The following is a 24,047-nucleotide window of genomic DNA, read 5'->3' as shown; positions in this document are numbered from 1 at the left end:
GCACAAAAATAGATACACAGATCAATGGAACAGAGTGGAGAGCCCAGAAATAAACCCACAATTATATGGTCAATTAATCTTAAACAAAGAAGGCAAGAATGTGCATTGGGAAAGTCTTTTCAACAAATGATATTGGCAAAACTGAACCAGTTTCTTTGATCATATATAAAAATAAACTCAAAATGGGTTAAGGACCTCAGTGTGAGACTTGAAACCATAAAAATCCTAGAAGAGAGCACAGGCAGTAATTTCTGTGACATTGGCTGTAAGGACATCTTTCTAGATTTGTCTCCTGAGGCAAGAGAAAACAAAAGCAAAAATAATCTATTGGAACTGCATCAAGATTAAAAGCTTCTGCACAGCAAAGGAAACAACAAAACAAAAAGACAGCCTACTGAATGGGAGGAAATATTTGCAAATGACAGATATGATAAAGGCATAGTGTCCAAAATATATGAAGAACCTACACAACACCAAAAACCCACAAATAATCCAATTTAAAAATGGGCAGAAGACATGAACAGACATTTCTCCAAAGACGACATACAGATGGCCAACAGACACATGAGAAGATACTCAACATCACTTATCATCAGGGAAATGCAAATCAAAAACCACAATGAGATACCACCTCACACCTATCAGAAGGGCTAAAATCCAAAACTCAAGAAACAACTTGGCGAGGATGTGGGGGAAAGAGAAACCTCATGGGACTGTTGGCAGGAGTGCAAGCTGGTGCAGCCACTGTGGAAGAAAGTATGGAGGTTCCTCAAAAATTTTAAAATAGAGCTACCCCTTGAACCAGTAATCTCACTAGTGGATATTTACCCAAAAAATACAGAAACCCTAATTCAAAGGGAAATACGCATCCCTATGTTTATTGCAGCATTATTGTTACAATAGCCAAATTATAGAAGCAGCCTAAGTGCCCATCAACAGCTGCATGGATAAAGAAGTGGTATGTATATACAATGGAATATTACTCAGCCATAGAAAAGAATGGAATCTTGCCTTTTCCAGCAGTATGAAGGATCCAGACGATATAATGCTAAGCAAAATAAGCCAGTCAGAGAAAGACAAATACGATATGATTTCACTCATGTGGAATTTAAGAAACAAACGAACAATGAAAAAAGATGAATCCAAAAACAGTTTCTTAACTACAAAGAACAAACTAATGGTTACCAGTGAGAAGGGGCGGGTGGGAAGGTGGTGAAATAGGTAAAGGGGATTAAGAGTACACTTACCTAGATGAATGCTGAGCAAAAATGGAATTGTTGAATCACTATATTGTACATCTGAAATGAATATGCTACTGTCTATTAACTGCACTGGAATTAAAATTAAATATAGTGGAAGATACATTAAAAAATATTGTAGTAGAAATGGCATTAGAACACATAAGAATGGCTAGCATACTACAGCTGAAGAGAAACTTATTTGTATCCTAAGATAACCAAGGGTGCTTTTGTGGGGCCCTGATTTTCAGATGTCTAGTGCTTATAGGTAGACAAATATGCATTGTTTGTGTCTACTATAGATGTTGAAATGGATCCTTTTATTGCTGAAGAAGTTTCTTCAGAGCAAGCTTTTTTTGTTGTTAGAACTTTAAGCCTTTGAAAAACTGAGAATGTGGTAAGAAAAAGAAGTGTAAGTAGGGGGGTGCCTGGGTAGCGCAGTCGTTAAGCGTCTGCCTTTGGCTCAGGGCGTGATCCTGGTGTTCCGAGATCGAGTCCCACATCGGGCTCCTCTGCTGTGAGCCTGCTTCTTTCTCTCCCACTCCCCCTGCTTGTGTTCCCTCTCTGCTGGCTGTCCCTGTCAAATAAATAAATAAAACCTTAAAAAAAAAAAAAAGTAGTGTAAGTAGGGGTCCATAAATACAAGATTATCTAGTATTTTTTAATATTACAGAAAAATTCCTAGGATCTACTGTCTTCCACAGAATTGCAGTGGACCTCACCAAATTTAGGTTTAGGAGTTTTGTCATTAAGCATGTAAACAATAGATATTTTCCATTTGTGTTACTCTTGTAATAAAACAACTTTCTTATGTAATATTTGTAATCAAAAAGTAACTTGTCTGAATAAGAAAATATTAATCATCTAGGAGTTTTGTTAGGATTTAATAAAGTATTTAGGTAGCATTCTCCACAGTCGTTCCTTTAAGTCTTGTGTGACAAACTGAGAAATACCTTTGCACACAGTGGGTAGCCAGTAGGTTTTCTGCAGGGGGTTTCTACTGAGAGCTGACAGAGGGCATCTTGGCAAATGTTCAGAAACCTACATTAACTTAGTTGGGCCCTGCATGGAACCTCATGTTCAGCAGAATTCTTCTGACCTGCCTCTGCATGCCAAGCTAATCAGCAAACACCTAATGAGCCCACTCCAAAGAAACAGACTCTCTCCCACCCTACTTCATTTTCATATGTTCTCTGGGGGTGGGGAGACAAGACTTCATGAGGACTGATGATGCTGCAAAGACCACAATAATGATAATTAACTTGCTGAATTTAGAAGATTATGCTGTTAATTAGTTGCAAAATAAAGATAAGTAATAGAGCAGCAGATGGTAGGATAACACCCAGGAGAAGGAGGGTTATTACTCTGATGAGCTTTTGTGGCACATATGAAATATGGATCTGACTTTTTCATAAATTGTTTCTAGAGAACATTATGTTTTTTCTTTGAACTATGATGGAGTAGTTTGTTCCTACTAAGTCCTGACAGATGTGATAAAATTTGTTTTCAGGAGAATGAAATATAACCTAGAATTTGAGTAGCAAATTATTTTTAGCAGATTACTTCTTAAAATGAATTAATAGTATCGGTCAGCACAACAAACTATTCATTCTTTGACTGACACAGTTTATATCTAAGAAGAAAAGTTTTCAATGCAGTAGTTGAATTTTACATTGCTAAAAGTTAATTCCAAACGTTAAAACACTAGTCTACTTAGAAATATAGTAATGAGGATATTTTAGTTTTCTTTAAAATAATGCCTCTACTTTAAAATTAAAATTATGCTTAAGCTTTATTGTACATGTTAGAGAATACAGATATTTTGGATCTTACTGAATTTCTCTGAGTACTCAGTCTTTTTATTTTATTAAATTTCTGTATTGAGAGAAATATCTGATACTCTTCTTATTGATTGCTGATACACTTAGAATACTTCATACAGGCAAAAGCTCTCGCTTGGCCAAACTTTGAAGATACAGTGAATTAGGAGTTAACAGACAGAATATCTGGTCCTTGTTCTGCCTCTAACTTCCTCTTTGATTCTGGGAAGTAACTTCATTCACTCTTTGGACCTTAGTCTCTCTGTAAGCTGGTGATTGAACTAATTGATCATTAGTATATCTTCTGGTTCCAAAATTCTATTGTAAAAAATATATCCATGGTATTTATATATGTTTTCCTTAATATTTTTGAACCACGCTATTTGTCGTTCTTTAAGATGTCTCTTAACAAATATATATATATATGGGTGGATTGTAGATATCCTTATATTATAAAATTTTCATGAATCCTATTCAGTGACATCTTTTTTCACCTAACCCATTCTAAATTTTTTAGCATATGTGTATTTTTTTACTGCTCTTGAAAAAATATATATGTATAGATACAGATATATGCAGTTCAGAGCAGTGTTAATTAACCCTTGAAAATCTTTTTCTTAAATTTTGCACCCAGTGGCACGCTTTTTAAGTCAGACCTATTGTAATCAGTGTAACAGCATGGAGCAAACATTAGAGCTTCCTCACTGGGTGAGTACTGTATACACTAGGGCAGTCAAGAGAGGATAATGAATGAATACTGATGCTGCTTTTAAGTGCTCTATAAGGTAGTAACTTGCCCTACTAAAGATTATTCAAGAGAGTGATGTTTATGTACTTCAGACTCCCCTATGTGCAGTTACTGTATTTCATTAATTCTAAGAGTTAAGCTCTTCTCTATAAAACTTTAAATGCTCTTCAATTCTGTGATGTTTTCTACCTAAGGACTTAAAAATGTTTTATCAACACATAATTTACCAAGCGTCACATCTCAGCTACAACTCATATTTATGCACATTTTATATCCAAAAATGAAAGCAAGCCCTGTAACCTAACACTATAGACTGGCTACTGTTTATTGTATTTTGATGTATAACACTCCGTTTTTAAAAGATACAGTTATGCAGACCGACCACCTCCCCTGATTTTCCTCCTTTGTTCTGTTTATATTGACCTACGCTTTCAAAGTCTTATCTTTCTGAGTTCTTCGATCACTTTGCCTAAGTAGTCCTGCTGATTGCAGCCAAATACTCCTTTAATCCATTGTCTAACTTTAGTTTAATCTATCCATGTCCATATTACCTCATCAGTTATGATTGTCTCAATTTCCTATGTCTAAGCTACTTATGTGACCTTGGGCAAATGATCTCTGGTTTCCTAATCTGTGAAGTAGGGACTCTGTCCTATTAGAAACTCATTGAAAAAATACTGATAACACGGATGAATTACAAGTGCATTATGCTAAAAGAAAGAAGCCAGATTCAGAAGGCTGTTAACATTGTATAATTCCATTTATATGACATTCTAGAAAAGGCAAAACTTTGGGGATCAGAATACAGATTAGTGGTTTCTAGGGTGTGAGGTGGGAAGAGAGTATGACAGGAAAGAAGTGTGAGGGAATTTGAGGGGATAATAGCACTGTTCTGTATCCTGATTACGGGGGGTGGCTATACCATTGTATGCACTTGTTAAAACTCTTAGAGCTGTGCACAAAAAAGACTTCATCTTACTGGGGCGCCTAGGTGGCGCAGTCGTTGAGCGTCTGCCTTTGACTTAGGGCATGATCCCAGCGTTCTGGGATCTAGCCCCACGTCAGGCTCCTCCGGTAGGAGCCTGCTTCTTCCTCTCCCACTCCACCTGCTTGTGTTCCCTCTCTCGCTGGCTGTCTCTGTCAGATAAATAAACAAAATCTTTAAAACAAAAGACTTCAGGGGCGCCTGGGTGGCACAGCGGTTAAGCGTCTGCCTTCGGCTCAGGGCATGATCCCGGCAATCTGGGATCGAGCCCCACATCAGGCTCCTCTGCTGTGAGCCTGCTTCTTCCTCTCCCACTTCCCCTGCTTGTGTTCCCTCTCTCGCTGGCTGTCTCTATCTCTGTCAAATAAATAAATAAAATCTTTAAAAAAATAAAAATAAAAAAAATAAAACAAAAGACTTCATTTTACTATATGTAACTTATACCTCAGTAAACTTTTTTTTAAAGATTTTATTTATTTGAGAGAGGGAACATGAGCGGGGCAGGGGGAGCAGAGGGAGAAGCAGACTCCCTGCTGAGCAGGGAGCCCTATGCAGGGCTTCTATACCAGGATCCTGGGATCATGACCTGAGCTGAAAGCAGACACTTAACTGACTGAGTCACCCAGGCACCCCAGTAAACTTGGTTTTTAAACTACTGACTTGTTTTTAAAATAATACCCAGAATCTACAGTGAGTAGCAGTAGAGAGAAAATGTCCAGTAACATTTGTTTAGGTATAATTACTGCTTCGGGAAATATTAGTGACCTTCTCATGTATGCTACAGTTTTTAAGGGGTCTGGATCACTTACAGATGGTAAGGAGATACGCATAAATGGAAACAAAGAAATTACAAATTTGGGGATAGTTGTACAGTTTTCTAAGTTGTTCTTAGTTCGAGTATGTGAAAGCAGTTGTACTAAAATCATCTGGGGGCCTCTTTCAAAAGCTCTTCTCTCTTTCCCACTCCTCCCTGCCATGTGCAAGGAAGGGAGAGAGAAAGTTTGCTACGAATCTATTCGTAACACCCAGCCAATTACTACTTCTGAGAAGTTTGGGAAGCACTGGATAGACTGCAACACATTTCTCATATTAATTTTGTAGCCTCCTCCCCCTTCAAATATGCACCTGAGTGTGGATCTTAGGAAAATGTAGTGTAATGTAATCTGCATCAAATTTGGTGATGAAACTTTATTTTGGGCTTAAGGACTACATCTCAGTTACTAAGAACAATATCAACAATAATAGTCCCAGGTCTTTCCGGTCCCTTTCATTTCTAAGATACTATAGTATGATTATCTTGTGCTAATTATTTCATATTTATATGTTTTTAACAATAAAACTACCCCAAATATCACTTGTGCCATTTTCGCTAAAGAATCCAATTTCCGTCAGTGAGCAAATACATGTGTTGCTCAGTCATGTAGCAAATCAATGTACCAGTTGCTTAAAAGGGGTGCAAAGAAAGATAAGGCAGTCTCTGTTCTTGAAAGAACTTACTGTCTGGTTGAGGAGATAAGATATTCATGTATGATACATTTTTGCTGGCAGAATAATAAGCTTTATGCAAATTTTATCTTTTTTTTTTTTTTAAAGATTTTATTTATTTATTTGACAGAGATAGAGACAGCCAACGAGAGAGGGAACACAAGCAGGGGGAGTGGGAGAGGAAGAAGCAGGCTCATAGCAGAGGAGCCTGATGTGGGGCTCGATCCCACAATGCCGGGATCACGCCCTGAGCCGAAGGCAGACGCTTAACCGCTGTGCCACCCAGGCGCCCCAGCAAATTTTATCTTTATTAAGAGGTGGTCATAAATGTTTAGGGCCTACCTCCTAACACTAGATCATTCATAATCTGACCAGAGTCAGGTGCAATTCAGTTAACTAGCAAATGGAACATAGTAGAGGGCATAAACTTGGAACTAAATCTGCTTACTGGAGACAGGGAAGACATAAGGGAGGCAAACCTAGCTGTAGGCTCTAGGAAGAGGTTCAGTCTGACAGTTAATATAGTGGCCTAAAAAATGCAACATCAGGTCGTTGTCCAAGTAGGCACTGACCTCAAACCATCAAGCGGAGATCAGTTGGGCCCAACTTTGGAAGAGGTTTAAGTTTAAGAATCTAGGCAGAGCCTGAGAAGATGGAGATACAGGAATGAGGTGGGAGAAAATAGGTGAAAGTGTACATAATTAACTTGGGTTGCTTATTTTAGTTGAACAGAGCTAGATATTTTCAGTCAGCAGTGCTTTTTTTTTTTTTTAAAGATTTTATTTATTTATGTGACAGAGAGACAGCCAGCAAGAGAGGGAACACAGCAGGGGAGTGGGAGAGGAAGAAGCAGGCTCCCAGCAGAGGAGCCTGATGCGGGGCTCAATCCCAGAACTCTAGGATCACGCCCTGAGCCGAAGGCAGACGCTTAACGACTGCTCCACCCAGGCGCCCCAACAGTGTTTTTATTTTTCACTCTTTTCTCAGAATTGATTAGGAACAGCAAAAGTGTAAAATCCTCTAGTAGTACTAGACAGAAAGACTCAGGAAAGCTTCTCAAAGTGTTTGTCTTACTATTTGTAATGATAAAACTAATTTTAAAGCCAAATGTGTTCATGCATTCCTTAAAAAATATTTTTTGTTGTTGTTAACCAAAAAATATGTAGGGAGTTGGATTTGAGTGGAAAGCAGGAAACTTTTTTTTTTAATTGGTATTTCAGAGATTAAAAGCTGCTTTGACCCAGCAACATCCTCCAGTTACCAATGGTGATACTGTCAAAGGTCATGGTAGCGGGTTGGTTAGAACGCAATCAGAGGAATCTCGGCCACAGTCATTGCAACAGCCAGCTACATCTACTACAGAAACTCCGGTACGTGTGTTGTTTTTATCGTTCATACTTTATCATCCTTTAAAAAAACAAATGCAGTGTAACTTAAATGACTATTTTATATACTTTGGAAAAAATTATTTCTGGTCATAATTCAAAAGTATACCAAAAACCTCAGGAAAAGGTAGTTCAGTATAAAAGCATTGATACCCCAAAATAAATAAGTAAATAAATAAAATAGTCGAGCAGTTGTTACTTATCAGGATACCCTGTAAATGCTTCTGAAGATGTCTGTGTTTGTCAGCCTAACATGGCATAAGTATCCATCGATACTTTTTAAATCATTTTTTTCTGTTAATTGTATTCAGCAAGTAATGTGTGCGTGTGTGTGTGTTTATTACATTACTAACATAAGTGAAGTGATTCTTGAATTAAAATTGGAGAAACATCTCCAAAGGAGCAAGTATATATGCTTTATGGAAACTGGTTATACTAGAGGCCCTTTTCATTTATCTCTAGTCTGTGACTGCATATTAGATGACTGATATGTCTATTATGTCTGTAGTGCATTTCTACATGGAAGGGTTACTGTATTTCTGTTAAATGTTTTAGAACTCTGTTTAGAACTTTTAAGATAAAACATACTTAAAGATATTTAAAGAATACTAGCATTGGTGTTAAAAAGCAAAATTTTGCAATTAAAGAAACAGGTAAATGGCAAGTTTTAGATTGCCTCATAATCGTAACTTTTTAGATAACTGTATTTTATCTTCACAGAACTTAGAATAAAGTGGAATGTAGTTGTGGTAGTCATCCACTAAACAACTTAGGGGCCAAGAGAGAAGGAAAGTAAGTGTGTATGTTTTAATGTCATAATTCAGAGATTAGCAGACTGACGCAGGGGCCAAATCCAGCCCATGGCTGTTTTTGTTTTTTGTTTTTTATGTTCTGCAAGCTGTGTGTGGTTTTTCCATCTTTAAAATTTATTTAAAAGAAATGAACATATAATTTATTTTCTTATAGCAACTATAGTTTACCTGGATCTAATTTTTATTTCTATCCTTGGATGGGCAGGACTTTCATGAAGGCAGGACTTTATCTGTTCATTTACTATTGTATCACTAGTTTCTAGGATAGTCCCTATGTTCTTTTTAATGTGGAATGAATGAATCGATGGAAGCAGGGAGAGGAGGAAGAATATATAGTTTTTAAGTAGCCATAAATCCTTGTTAGGTATAAAAATGTACAAATACAAGTCTGTATTAGTTTCTGCTTATAATACTTGTGACTAGCCTTTGCTGTAATAACCGAGTTATCAATTAAAAAAAAAAAAAAAACCTGTTCTTTCCTATTCAGCCAAATGAGTAAAAGAAAAAAACCAGCTATTAGTAAGTTAAGAGGATGAAGAAAAGAAAATATTTCAAGGTTGCCATTCTTGAAGCAAGCCATAGAAATATTTTTCTAAAAGATTAACTTGCAATTATGTACGTAAAAGAAATGATCTAATTTAATACTTAATCTTTATTACAATTAAAATACAGTATAAATTAAATTACCTTCAGAATTTTTTATGCTAGTTATTTGGAAAAGGAATTAAATGATAACGTATGTTTTTTGGAGTTTGTAGAGTAAGAAGTATTTTCGTGATTTCCTTGCAGAACTTACGTTGAGCTTATAAGACTTTTGCATATTATGTAGATTAGGAGAAGTTAGAAGTTTTATTTATTCACACCATTTTGGAATATAATTATAGGTAAAAGATTGTTTTCAGGGTTCCTTGGGTCATGTGCTTGTGGTTACAAAGTGCCATTTCCTTTGCACTATTTCCAAGGGTTCATTTCCTATCTCCCAAGTTCAAGTGTTCTGTGGCACAATTTTGGGATTTGAGATAGGCTTGGAAATACTGTTCTATAGTCCCGGATACTGGACAATATCACTAGTGACTGAAAACTGTCTTTGGCTGATCTGAAATAACTAGGCTGATCTGTTGAGGGTCAAGGGGAACCAATTAAAATTAAAATCCGGAGTCCTGTAGGATTCTGCCCACCAGGAAAATGAACATCAGTAATCACATGAACCTGACTCTAAATTTCAAAAACTGAAGAAAAGCTGAGTATACCAAAATATGTACATGTGGTAGTTCCCTCTTACCTGCAGTTTAGCTTTCCGAGGTTGCAGTTTTTCATGGTCAGTGTGGTCCAGAGGCAGATGATCCTCTTTCTGACAGATTTAGAAGGGTCATTAGTAGCCTAGCACTATGTCATATGCCTTTATCATTCACCTCACTTCACACCATGGCATAGGCATTTTATCTCATATCATCACAAGAAGAAGGGTGTGAGTACAGTACAATATTTTAAAAGTGAGAGAGACCACATTCACATAACTTTTATTACAGTGTATTATTAGAATTGTTCTATTTTAGTATTAGTTTTTGTTGTTGATCTCTTACTATTATACCTAATTAACAAATTAAACTTTGTAATAGGTATCTATGCATAGGAAAAAACATAGTGTGTATTGGGTTTAGTACTGTCAGTGGTTTCAGGCATCCACAGGAGTCTTACAACATATCCCCTGCTGATAAGGGGACACTACTGTACCTTTACTCCTCAATTTTAGAGAAACCAATTTTTAAGAGAAAACTTTACTGTTTTTTATTTTTAATTATTTCAAAAATAGCAAGTAAATGGTTTTTCATAGTGGATTTAAGTAAATTATTAAATTTTTTACTTTAGTACCTGATAATTTTTCAAAGGACTATATTATAACATTAAAAAGTACACCTGGAAAAATATAAGATCTATACATGTTCATTTGTATTGTATTTTCAACTTCTTCATATTATTTCTATATAAATGAAAAGTTATACAAACTTTAAATATATTCACTAGGATAGTGAATTAATGAGAATCTTATTTTAGCAGTGCTTATTTCTTTTAAGGAATTTGTTAGAGCACAGGGTGATTTTCATGTCATCCCAAAATGTTGATATATACAGTGAGACTTAGAAAACAAAGTTCGTAGCTCTTCTTTCCTCTTCTGCCACTCTTTACTGCCTGTGTTCTCACTCACTAGATACAAACATAAAAAGCTTCCATTTGTGTTTATTGTAGGCTTCTCCAGCTCACACAACTCCACAGACCCAAAATACAAGTGGTCGTCGAAGAAGAGCAGCTAATGAAGATCCTGATGAAAAAAGGAGGAAGTTTCTAGAGCGAAATAGAGCAGCAGCTTCACGATGCCGACAAAAAAGGAAAGTCTGGGTTCAGTCTTTAGAGAAGAAAGCAGAAGACTTGAGTTCATTAAATGGTCAACTGCAGGTATAGTGCATTTATGTAAATTTTGTCTTATTTTTAATAATTGTGAACTTAACCTCTGCCCTGTTTTTTCCAGTTAGCCATCCAGACATTTTAGCACACAATATTGGGTGTGTATGGAATCTATAGTAAAGCAAGTTTTATAAACCTATTTGAATACTGAGGTGAAGTGAATAAAACTTGCAACACTGACACAAGGAGGAAATGTTTAAATATAAGTTTTTACTTGTGTACTACAAAAGTACCAAAACTGTCTGGCTTAAACTTTGTTAAGTTGTGGTATATAAAGTTCAAACAAAGAATCTTAAAATTTAAAATATCACTGGTATTTCACTTTTCTAGTTTTTTTGGTCTCTATCACAACTGTGAAGTTGCTTCAGTAGTATTTTTAAATTCTTTGGTTCTTCGAATTATAAATTTTGTTTTGTTTATTTAGAGTGAATATAGTGCTCGGAAAAAATGTCAGATTGACAGCTTTGGAAACTGAAGGGCTCTAATTATCCACAAAACAGGTACAATATGGCCAGTGGTAGTAGAAATCATTTCATACTCCCTGCTGGTGTGCCCCAGATAGGTTTCTTAGGAACCTCATGGGATATAAAGGTTTTAAGACTCCTTCCTGTTCAGTCTTTGCTAAGATCTCCAGTGATGGTGTCAAAACAGCATTAAGATTATTTCCTTCATTCTGTTTTTTCTTTCTTCCTTTTATTTTTATTTTGTTTTGTTTAAAGATTTATTTTAGAGCAAGAGTGGGGAGAGAGAAAGAGAGAGCTAGGGGAGGAGCAGCAGGAGAGGGAGAAGGAGAGAAGCCGACTGACTCTCCGCTAAGCATGGTGACGTGGGGCTGGATCTCAGGACCCTGAGATCATGACCTGAGCTGAAATCAAGAGTGGGAGGCTTAACTGAATGAGCCACCCAGGCACCCCCGTTTTGTTTTGTTTGAATGTTGTGAATATTCTCCAGGGAAATCTTGTGACCTACTAGTTGATGAGCATCAACTAGAAAACCGATGTTGATTAATTGTAGTTGTTATTGTTCAGTCTTCTGAATTAGCCATTCCCAGGGAAAAATGAATCTTTCCATATAACGATAGGTGTTGAGACTTGCTCTTTTGTTAAATCTGTCTTTAAAGGTGTCACCAATATAAATGTCTTTGTTTAAATGCTTAGGAAAAGGTTTTTAACATCAGACATAGCACTTACTAATGTAAATTTTATAAAAATTGTTTCATAGTGGGGCAGTCATCTTTTAAAATTCTATATTGTGCTTTCGATATTGATGCAAGAGCTCTAGAACAAGTAAATTGTCTTGCAAATTTATTTTTAGCCATTTTATTTTAACCATTTAGAAGAAATTTAAACATGATTTATCACATCATAGAGACTTTAAATACATATATACTAGGGTGTCTTTAAATCATCATCTGATAAATTCTTATCCAAGAACTATTTTCATAACTTTTTAGTAAAAAACTGATTTTTTTCCTTTTAAATAAAATGAAACAGATTATAGATATTAACTTATTTATATACTCAAAAAATGGCTATTCTTTGCCAAGTCTCTCTTCGATTATGAATTATTAGTTTAAATTTTCAAATACTCGTGTTACATTAACATGATTTAGGTGCATCTATTTTTTTTCTTTTCTGTTCTTAACAAAATTATTCTTCTGAATGACTTGGCTATTTTTTAGTTGTCGTTCTTAGTTGGCCTCAATTGCCTTACCCATAGAATAGAGATAATAATACCTGTTGATCCTATTTCTCTGAGGATTTTTTTGCATAAATCAGTTGAATTACAATGAATGCAAGTATTTTTTAATACATAAATTTTAAATCTTAAATTTATCAATATTTTCCTTTGTAATTTGGCTTAGTGCCCTTTTAAGTAAAAATGTTTGAAAATTGTACAGTGGTATAGAAATATACAATATCATTTACAGGGTATTCTTTGACTTTAGGTGGGCCAGTTTTCTGCTTTGACCCTATATTAACAGCTTTCATGAGATACTGCTATTTTCTTAATTGTATTGCAGCCCTGGTCACCATTACTAATAGCAACAGTGCTTTGTTATTTCAGAAAACCTTGGAAAATTCAGTATTCAAGATAAATGTAATCTTTGCGTCATTCATCTCATGTTTTTTTCCACCATACAAACTATGATTAAATGTTATTATTGTAAAATATATTACATTTTTGTATTTCCTAATGTGGGTAGAAATTTCTTGATTGGAGGAATAAAGGCAGGATTTATCATCTAGGTAAAAGTTAACAACACATCACTTTCAAAGCATGAAACTTTTAAATAGAAGTCAAATTCAAGAAATTCCTAAAGATCTACAGTTGAATATAACATTAGTTAATACCTCAAATTACAAGCAGAAAAGTAAAATCTATTTTTAATCATAAAAAACTAAGTGATGATGGAATCATGGTTAGATAAGAAAGTGTTCTTAGTTTTAGAAATGCATATCAGAATATGAAGATAGGTGAAATGATGTGTTATCAGGGATGTTCTTTTTTTTTTTTTTTTTTTAAGATTTTATTTATTTGACAGCACGGGGGGAGGTCCAGAGGGCAAGGGACAAGCAGATCCAAACTGAGCACAGAGCCCGATGTGGGGCTTGATCCCACAAGCCTGAGATCATGACCTGAGCAGAAATCGGGAGTTGGATACTTAAATGACTGATCCACCCAGGAAATCGCCTAAGAGATATTCTTTAAAATACTTCTGCAAGAAAAGAAAAAGAATGATGTTCATATGTATGTATTAACCTGGGAAATCATCTATAATATATTGTTAGGGATAATAAGAAAGTTGTTGAAAACAGCCCAAATGTCCATCGGTAGATAAATGGATAAATTATGGTATAGACATAAAATAGAATATTATTAAGCCATAAAAAGGAGTGAATGTGAATGAACATGCTAGAATGTGGATGAACCTCAGAACATTTTGCTTAAGTGAAAGAAGCCAGAAACAAAGCCACCTATGACTCCATTTATATGAAATACCTAGAAGAGGTGTGCCTGGGTGGCTCAGTTAAGTGTCAGACTCTTGATTTTGGCTCAGATCATGATCTGGGGGTAGTGAGATTGAGCCCCACATCAGGTTCCACATGGGTGTAGTGCCTGCTTAAGATTCTCTCTCTCTCTAAGAAAAAAGCTTTAGAACAGAGAAATACATAGAGATAAATGCACATTGGTGGTTGCCAGGAACGGGAGTGGGGGGTAGGGTGGTAGAAAATAGGGAGAAACTGGTTAATGGGTAAGGAGTTTTACTTTGGACTGACGGAAGTGTTTTATAACCAGATTGAGGGAGGTGGCTGCACAACATTGTAAATGTACTAAAGCCACTGAATTGTGCACTTTATTTTTTTTTTTAAGATTTTATTTATTTATTTGACAGAGATAGAGACAGCCAGCGAGAGAGGGAACACAAGCAGGGGAAGTGGGAGAGGAAGAAGCAGGCTCATAGCGGAGGAGCCTGATGTGGGGCTCGATCCCATAACGCCGGGATCACGCCCTGAGCCGAAGGCAGGCGCTTAACCACTGTGCCACCCAGGTGCCCCTGAATTGTTCACTTTAAAATGTTAATTCTAGGGGCACCTGGGTGGCTTATTCAGTTGGGTGTCTGCCTTCTGCTTGGGTCATGGTCTCAGGGTCCTGGAATTGAACCCCACATCAGGCTCCCAGCTCAGTGGGGTGTCTGTTTCTCCCTCTGCCTGCACTCCCCCTGCTTGTTCTCACTCGTTCGCTCTCTTTCTCTCTGACAAATAAATAAAAAGTCTTTAAAAAAATAAAAAATAAAATGGCTAACTCTGGCTCATGGGAATGTCACCTCAGTAAATTAAAAAAATAGTTGTACACTAAAATAGTACAACTCTTTTTCATTAATAAAAGGTTTATAGTTAGATGGATTAATGTCTATATGTGGAAATCGGGATAGGAATGAGTCCCTAAATTATAAGTAGAATTTTAGGAATGACATGTACCAGGAGTAAGTGGTGAAGAGGCTGTTGAGAGCATGAACGATTTGGGAAGAAAGGTGCTTCAATTATGACTTTCTCTATTGTTTCAAGTGGATAAATGATTTTTATTTTTTGTTGTTTTTTAGTTATCAAATATAACAAAAACAGTTTTAAAAAGTGACAGATTCTGGTTTTCAGAGTGTAAGGAGTTAATAACATGCTTATGATAGATTCAGGGAGAAAAAATTTCAGTCTGCCAACATCAAAACCGTTAACTGTGAAGAACAGAATGACTTGTAAAGAAAATTGAATGTCAGAGAAATAATTAAACTCTACTTTATGTGAAAACACTCATCAATTCTACATTTCCTTAATAATCCTTCACGTGACATACAGGCTTAGTGGGCTTAGTGATCAGTATAGTGGGCAGTAATGACCCATGGTTACTTATATGTTACAAATAAATTTTAATAAGTATTCAGGTGTGACTGTGCATATTTTTACTGAATACATATTAGGTTTTAAAGAACATTAATTATTCAACTCTCTTGCCCCACTCACTGAATTTAATTATATTTTAGCTTTCTAAAATTGTTGCTAAAAAGGCAATTTCATCAAATTGTATTAGAGACATGGCAATCTAGACCAAAACTTGGATACTGTTGGTTATCAGTTATTACATTTTTAAAGATAATATATGATTTTGTTGTCTTTCACTTGAAAGAATTTTCACCTCTGTGGCTTTTTCAGTTACACTCATTTTGGAATTTTGTTTTCAGCCAACAATTTCAGCATGTTTCCTTTGTGAACAAAGGCAGATTCTTTACTAATAGTAGCTCCTTCTATAAAACTTGGGAGTTTCTGTTGTGGATTTTGCTTTTAAAACTTAGGTATTGCGAACTATGTGTGGAGTAGAAGCTCAATAAATTCTAAAAAAAAAAAAAAAACATTCTTTCATAGCTGGATATGTGAGGAGTTTTCACTCATAAGTTAATGATACAGAAAAGGTTTTGTTATTGCTCTGTTGACTTGAAAGGGATCAAATCTTTTATTTCTGATACCCAAACTGTATTTTATCTCAGTATTTATTACTTGAAATATAAAGGAATGGTGACAATTGGAAGATGCTAAACCTGTTTGTTTTAATTCCTTAAAAAAAATAGTGTTCAGTGCCATCAAGGCCTTCTTTCCACTGAGTTTTAACCAAGTTCTAGAGGGAGAAAGGGTAACAGTGATGCCACTACTACTTTATACATTTTATTATGAGTGTGAGACCTAGTACTTCTTTTTACTAGGCCTTACTAAAAGTCTTTGAGCCTTTACTTCCCCATCTGTCATACTCCTAGAATAAGTACTGCTATGAAGATCAAATGAAAGAGAGGGTATAGAGAAGTCTGTTATAACTACACTGTGCAGGGGCGCCTGGGTGGCTCAGTCGTTAAGCATCTGCCTTCGGCTCAGGGTGTGATCCTGGCGTTCTGGGATCGAGCCCCACGTCGGGCTCTTCTGCTGGGAGCCTGCTTCTTCCTCTCCCACTCCCCCTGCTTGTGTTCCCTCTCTCGCCGGCTGTCTCTCTCTCTGTCGAATGAATAAATAAAATCTTTAAAAAAAACCAAAACTACACTGTGCAAATGCTAGTTATTTATTATTCATTCTGTCATTAAGCATCTATTGTGTGTAGGGCATGTTATTAGACACAGGATATACAACAGTGAAAAAGACATCGTCCTTGCACTTACAGAATTTGTGGTCTAGCAGAGGAGACAGACACGAAACAATTAATTGAAGTATGAGAATACTCTGAAGGAGAATAAGAGAAGGGTCATTCCCATTCATTTTGCAAGGTATTTCCAAAGTATTAAGAAACCTGTCATCTTTTTTTCTATTGTTACAAACAAATATTTTGTTCTCAAGTGTAAGGTTTTACATCCGTGACAATCCTTGGAACTGTGTGATGGCAATCTTGACACTTAATCATTGATTTTTGTGTAGGCTAAACATGAAGAAAATCCTATCTTCAGCAATGAAGAAACTATCCAATATCGTTTCTTTAATTCTGAGGGTAGTGGCGGAACTAGAAAGTCAAAGATGATAAATTTATGGAATACTGGGTCCTAAACCTATGGCCAGGTATCAGTGAAAAGATTTGATAGATTAATCAGTTGGCTAGTCTGTCATGATTTTATCAGTCTAACGTGCTTCACATAAACTGTAAAAAAAAAAACACTTTTTTTTTGTTTTTCATAGTATATAATTAACCTTTGAGTAGCTACAGATGGAATGGAGCAATGGTACAGACAATGCCAAAGTAATTTACATTTTATTTTAAACCACAATAACAATTTTTTTCAGCATCTGCTTTATCTTACCAAAATTTTTACTTCGACAAAAAATATCATAATATGGTTTATCCTGAATGTCTATATAGAATATTTAGGAGAAAGGGCATTTGTGATTTTTAAAATTGTGTAATTGAGATGATACTGTAAAATATGCCAGTTTTCATTTTATGTCTCAGAAAATTAACAGTGCAGCTACATTGGTGAGGTTGTTGATATAAATAATGAAATTAGGACCTCTGACCAATTTTATATTACTTAAGTAACTTTGTTTCACTGTCTTTGGAATTTTTCCCCTCCCCCTGGACTTAGAAATACTCATGGTTCTAAAATATAACTGTGTACTCAGTCTATGCTAGGCTGTGTGTTGTACTCTGGGGATGCAAAGAGCAAAGATGACCCTGCCCTTGAGAAATTCCCAATCTGGCAGAGGTGGCAAACAAGTAAACCAAAAATTAACAGTCCTGTGTAGTAAATACTATGTAAAGGTACATGTCTGTGCATATGGGCCTGGGAGCACAGAAATGGACTTCTTTTCCTATCCAAATTTATACTATACTGAGTTGACTGTTAAAGATGAATGAAAAAATTAGCAAGGCAAGAAAAAGGAGAGGAAAGCTTTTCTAGGTAGAGACAAAAGGGTGTATTTACAAAACTTCAATTTGTATAGGTCAAAACGATTAAATACTGATTTTTTTCCCATAGGTTCAAACTAATGTGAAAGGGTGGCCACAGGCACCAGATTATAAGAGATTATATATTGTGGACTAAAAATACGTATCCAGCTGTATTTCATGTTACAGAAATTAATGAGAGAAAGCTGTGACACAGGAGTCTCAAAATCAAGCTGACATGGCAGAGAGGGAGAAATTTTGGATATTATAAGATTATTCATAACATGGTTTCTCATTTTGGGTGTCATTAATAAAGAGCTATATAATTAGTGGTATTGACACTAATGACTGCAGTGTTCCAAAGAAATGAGTTTTCTAAACAGCTTATTTTTTTAAAGTAAAACTCTAAACACTAAAAATTCCCCTTTTGTATTTTTGATCACTACATACCATTCTTGTCTCAAATACAATATTGTAAACACAATTTAGCCTTTATTTAATGTTTAGAGTTAATGTGAGCATCGGTTTTTGTTCTGTGCTTTATTGTTGCAGTTTGTTGTTACAGGGGTGTGAGGAACTATTTGAACCAACAGACTTGCTTAACTTTTATTCTTTGAATTTTTATGGTTCTCTCATTGATCACTTAAGGGCACCTAATGAGTCTAACCTGCTAAATTATTTTACATTCAGCTTTCTGGTTAGGAGACCACGGGTTGGAAAACAAGTGCCTGAGCTTTTACAAAAGTATACACGCTTGTTATATTTCTTTAATTTTGGGTTCTTAGATGAAAACTGAATACTTAAGGTTAATATAAGTTCAGATAAGTTGTGGTGTTTGTAAATTAAGAATTCTTTACCATTTTGTTAAATTCATATTATTTCTAACTCTTGAGTATTGGTAATTATCACTAATTTATGTATCTTTAGTATTTGGGGGTGACCAAAAGGAATTAAATGGAATCTCTTAACTTGGAAGTTTTATATAGAATCTACCAGATTAATGCATCCAAAACAAAGGCTGAAGTCCTCATTTTTTAATAAGGGCTAGGACAGGGTGCCTGGGTGGCTCAGTCAGTTAGGCGTCCCAACTCTCCGGTCATGATCTCGGGGATCATGGGATCGAGCCCCACGTTGGGCTCAGCGTGGAGTCTGCTTGGGATTCCTTCCCCCTCCCTCTTCCTCTGCTCCCCCCCTCACTTGTGCCCTCCCTCTAAAGTAAGTGAATAAATAAAATCTTTTTAAAAAATAGGGACTAGGACAATTCACCATTAATTTATCAGATGTAAATTTAGATGTGTACAAATTACCTAGATCTAGGGAAACTGAGCTGTTTAGATATTACATCTACTTTCATTGGTTCTGTGTCCAACACAGGGCCTTGCTGCATTTTAGGTATCCATGATTCTTTAGTTATTGTAGTTTCCCCTGTGGAGCTCTTCATAGTTTCTGGAAAACTTGAAACTTGCCTAATTGAATTTCCAGGATAAATTTTTCATTTTCCAGTTCACAGAGTCAGTGAAAATCCATTCTGATTCCCTTGATGTTTCTAATTTTTCAAATAATCAAAAGAACATGCAACACAAGTAAAAAAAATACCTTCTACAGGTAACCTGTAATATATAAGCAGTCCCAAGGCAAATGGTAATGTAAAAACTTTGAAATATGTTATCCAGTCATGTCATTATCTCATTTAAATTTTTATACAAGTTGCAGTCTTTGTACAAATGCTAAAATATAGAACTGATATGTACTGATTAAACCTATTTAAGCAGTATATTTTATTTATTCCTTGATATTCTGTTAAAGATAACTGATAGTCTTAATTTTCACTTGTTATAAAGAGTAAGAAATGTTTAGTCTGGTGCTGTTAAGGTACATAAGTTGTTTCTTCTCTAGAGTGAAGTCACCCTGCTGAGAAATGAAGTGGCACAGCTGAAACAGCTTCTTCTGGCTCATAAAGATTGCCCTGTAACCGCCATGCAGAAGAAATCTGGCTATCATAGTGAGTAATGGTCCATTACCTATAGCCTTAGGCTACATCATTGAAATATTGCCAGAGCGAACCAAGCTACCATTAAAAAAAACAGAGACTGCAGTTCTAATATTTAATATTAAATATCAGAACTTCTGCAAGGTTATTATGGAATGGGGAATATACTTTTTAGAGTTGAGTTTTTGAATTTTCCTATTTCTAGCTTTTTTCCTAGGGATTACTACGCATCAACAAAACAGGTTAATAATTTAAAATATACTGTAAGTACTGATGATATTTTATCTTCCCAGAGTAACATTTTGTCTTAGAATGACAGAGTGAAACACTATTTCTTTTTCAGCCCTCCATTCAGTAATTTTTTTTTAAATTAACTATCTTCACTTAACAATATATAGTACCCATTTACAGTATCAGATCCTTTTGTTCTTTATTAAACATCAGCATTGTGCAATTTTTATATTGTTGTGAATCTTTATATTGAGTCTTTTAGTCATAAAAATGCTAAAATAGAACACTAAATTATCTGCTTATAAGTTTTCTCTTACATGTTTTCCCCAAAATGAGGTTCTTCTCTTTTCAGCATTTTAAAGGTTAATTGTGCTTTTTCCTTCTTGTAATGTCCTTTTTTGATAAGATGCACAATATCGGAGCCAGCTGTTACTCTTGAATAAATGGCCAATTTTGTCCATCGTACACAAATTCGTAACAAATAACAGAGCTGGGAATGCATTAGGCAACATTCATAATATATAACCCACAGCTTTCGTTTTTATGATTTAGTGATATTTCAGGATATTTGTAAATGCGAAGATTGTTTCAACCATATGTATCCACTTCATTTTAATTTGCCAGTGTCAGTAATTCAAAAGAAAGAAACATTTTGTATTGGATGCAAACAGTTCCTCAGGTGCTCACGATAAAACTTAATGGCCACCATCTTTACTTGTAGTCATTGTAAGCAGTTTCATCAGAATGGGCAATATTTTTTAATTTAAAAGATTCAGTAGATTTAGCAACTCTCTATTGCCATATATATTTAGAACATTGATTTTTGTCAGTTTTGAGCAAATAAATCTCAGTCCTTTGATATCTAGTCATTTTCACAGGATGGTGAAACACATTGTGGATTAAATTGGACCCATATAGAAATGTGTTTGGGGTTTGTATTAACAATGATTGCTGCAGGGATGAGGCCGTTATGGTTCCCATCTGACTTAACAACATAATTTCCTATAGAAGCTACTGAGTTCAGCATTATGCATATATGATTTTCTTAACAAGAGAGCTCTCTTGAATTTTGATCATTCAAAAAGAAATATACAAATGATTCTACAAAATTAGAAGGAAAATGAGTTTTTCAGTTATATCCAACTAAAAATTTATCTCATGTGCAATTTTTTAATCTTAGATAATCTCTTGGATAATCCCAACAGTTTTATCACTATAATCAAGGCAGCATATGCTCAGCAAAGGCAAGCCAATTTTTCATTTTAAGCAATAATTTATTAAGATGTTTTTATAAAGATTATAGATGTAAGGGTTTATATGCCGTATATACCCTTAAATAAACTGAAAGTCTAGATTAGTAAATTTTTAGGGGATATGTATTATGCCAGGTTGTATAGACTGTAAGAAATGAATAAGACATTTTTGATGTTTGGAGTTATTCCTGCCTTTTTTTCTGTCTAGTCATCTATATAGTCAAATAGACTGAAGTAAAAATTTAGTTTTAGCATAAAATTAGTTCTCTTCAACTCTTGGGAGATAATTGGGTTTTGTAGAAATTTTAAAGTAATTTCTCTTTTCAAACTTGAAGTCTTAGGAAAAAAATGTGACTTCTCTGTTTAGTAGTCAAGGTAGATAGACTGACTAAGTGAATATTTAAATCTTAGAGAAAATGTGGGGAAATTTACAGATCTCTAACACTTCATGTTGTAGCACACAGCTATTGCTAATGGTGGTGAATTGGAATAGTTAACACTATTTGTTTCACAAACATTTGTGAAATTAAAGTTTAATAGAAATTAAGGAATATTACAGAATCTTTCAGGTAAAGGTGACAGTATAAAAGCACATACATAGGGTCTCAGTTCTAAGGCTCAAAGTCCCCACCTTGTAGGATGGGAACCCCTGATGTGGGAAAACCCTGACAATTGGGGTCACATTAACAATCAAATAGTATAAAACGTGAATGAAAATATGAATACATTTTAAATGTTTGGATTCTATGAAGAATAAAGCACAAGAGTGATCTTGTTACCATTAATTCATATTTTCGCTGCATCTCTGGGCATAATTAAAATGATGTTTCACTTGTTTCTGTAATCTTAAGTGGGAAGGAAAGCTTTTTGGGCCCTACATGTAATTGAGAGCTTATATTTTCATTCGTGAAAATATGTGTGAACATAGGTAGAAAACTTCGTAGTGTGAATTGTCAAACAGCTGGGGGTTTTGTAGCTTTAGGGCTGCAAATGGCTCTTGGAGTACAGTAAGATCTCATATCATTTAGGGCTTATGATTATACTAATGATTTTTCTCTCCTCACCTTCTAGAAGTGGACATAGGTACAGGTATATCACATAAAGTTATTTTATATACATAAAATTTATAATTGTGTCATTTATAAGTGAGTACCTGATGCTTTGTACAGCCTAAGGATTTGCTTTACCGAATTCTGAAAGTCTGGAGAGAGACACCTGTCCTTACAATTTACTGTTTCATTCTGAGTCCTTGCCTCCACTGTATATTTACATTTCCTTATACCCCTCATCACAGATCAGCCTCTTTATTTTTGAAAGCTGGTGTATCCCTAGAACTTAACATTGAGAGAAAGGTCAATTTGTTTGCTGTTGAAGAAGAGTGGTGAAATAGAACTTTTTAGTATTCTTTTCAGTTAAAGTATCATTGCCAGGGTTTGGGTTTCTTTGAACCACATAACTGTTGTATTGGCTGTTCAACTGAATTATAAATATTTTGTAACATTTGTTATTGCTTCATCAGAAAAGTATCTTTTCTGCTTTATAAAATTTTAAAAGGATTATTGATTGTGATTTTTTTTATTGTAACTTGAGGTGAGATTTTTATCTTGAGTTATCATTTTTGCATTTATAGTGGATTTATAGAGAAAATGGATTCTAATTGATACATTTTAAAAACTGCTTTACAAAAATGCATGGATTTGAGGCAAACTTGCCAAAATTCTGTAAGTACTATATTTCAGAAAACTCTCAAAATGAGGAATCTTATTTGAACTGAAATCAAGCTGACCAGGTTTCTCCCCCTCTGTCTTCTGCATCACAAGTTATGGGATAAGTCCTGCTTCATAGGGTCCATGATCTTTTAATAATTGAGTTTCAGAATAGGCACCTGGCCATTAGTAAGCAGGTCATTATGCATTGTCAGATTTGATGGAAAGCCTGCTTGTTACTTTTAAGCACTAAATAAAAATTGTTTTAATGCCAGGTGAAAAGTACAAAAGAATACATCCAGCATGATACTGTTTTCAGGATGTTCAAAGATAAACAAAGCTAAATAATATTATACAGGGATACGTACCTATTTGGTAAAGCTTCAAACAAAAAACAAGGGAATGGTTAAAGAACCATCAGAGTGGTGATTACCTTTGATGAGAAGAAGAGGATCCTCCAGGAAGCATCGTTATTGGCAGTGTTCTCTTAAGTTTGGGACTGGGTTCACATTATTGGTTCATGTTATCATTGTATCTCATAAGTTACATACACTATAACCGCTTGTGTGTTGTGCATATCAAATTTTTCACTAAATGAAATTACTGGATTCTATCCTTTTAAAATGAGAAAGGCGTAGGAGATTCATTGTTCAAGCCTGAAAGAAAGTTGGTAGCTTTTCATAAATACTTAGAAAGCCCCTTTCTGAATATCTTTTCCATTGCAGTGTCTAGAGTTTTATATAATTTTTTATTTGAACCCCAATTAATTCATGGAGCTATAACAGCTGGTGGCATTTAGATTCTAAATATTGATTATTCTCATGTGGATGCATCATTAGAATCAGGTGTTGTAATCACCCATTGCTGCAGTAGATGGAAAGTCAGCCAGAATAAATATAGTTCTGTAGAATGCAGAGGGAATAATTTGAAAATGTACTTTGTATGTAAGAATTCATTTTGTTTATGAATGTGGTTATAAATTTTTTTTAATCTTTTAATGAGAATGGCATGTAGGCAAA

General features: G+C 35.1%; 1 protein-coding gene across 13 annotated transcripts in view; it reads left to right on the top strand.

Annotated features, from left to right (window-relative positions):
• ATF2 (activating transcription factor 2) overlaps nt 1-24,047 on the top strand; it is a 95,922-nt gene that overhangs the window by 54,585 nt on the left and 17,290 nt on the right. For 12 of the 13 annotated variants that reach the window (XR_008961497.1, XR_007188437.2, XR_008961495.1 and 9 more), the window contains 3 exons: nt 7,497-7,646; nt 10,721-10,927; nt 19,745-19,850. Coding sequence is in view for 9 of the 13 variants with exons in the window: in XM_057318740.1 (XP_057174723.1) it covers nt 7,497-7,646; nt 10,721-10,927; nt 19,745-19,850 (463 nt within the window). In the remaining 4 variants the exon portion in view is untranslated. Of the gene's footprint in view, nt 1-7,496; nt 7,647-10,720; nt 10,928-11,360; nt 11,437-19,744; nt 19,851-24,047 lie in introns of those variants that run through there. The other variant, XM_026492516.4, reaches the window with a different exon arrangement.

The sequence above is a fragment of the Ursus arctos genome, unplaced genomic scaffold (assembly GCF_023065955.2).
Source record: "Ursus arctos isolate Adak ecotype North America unplaced genomic scaffold, UrsArc2.0 scaffold_1, whole genome shotgun sequence".
Lineage (NCBI taxonomy): Eukaryota > Metazoa > Chordata > Mammalia > Carnivora > Ursidae > Ursus > Ursus arctos.
The sequence above is the reverse complement of the archived record's forward strand: the minus strand, read 5'-3'. Positions and strand labels throughout refer to the sequence as shown.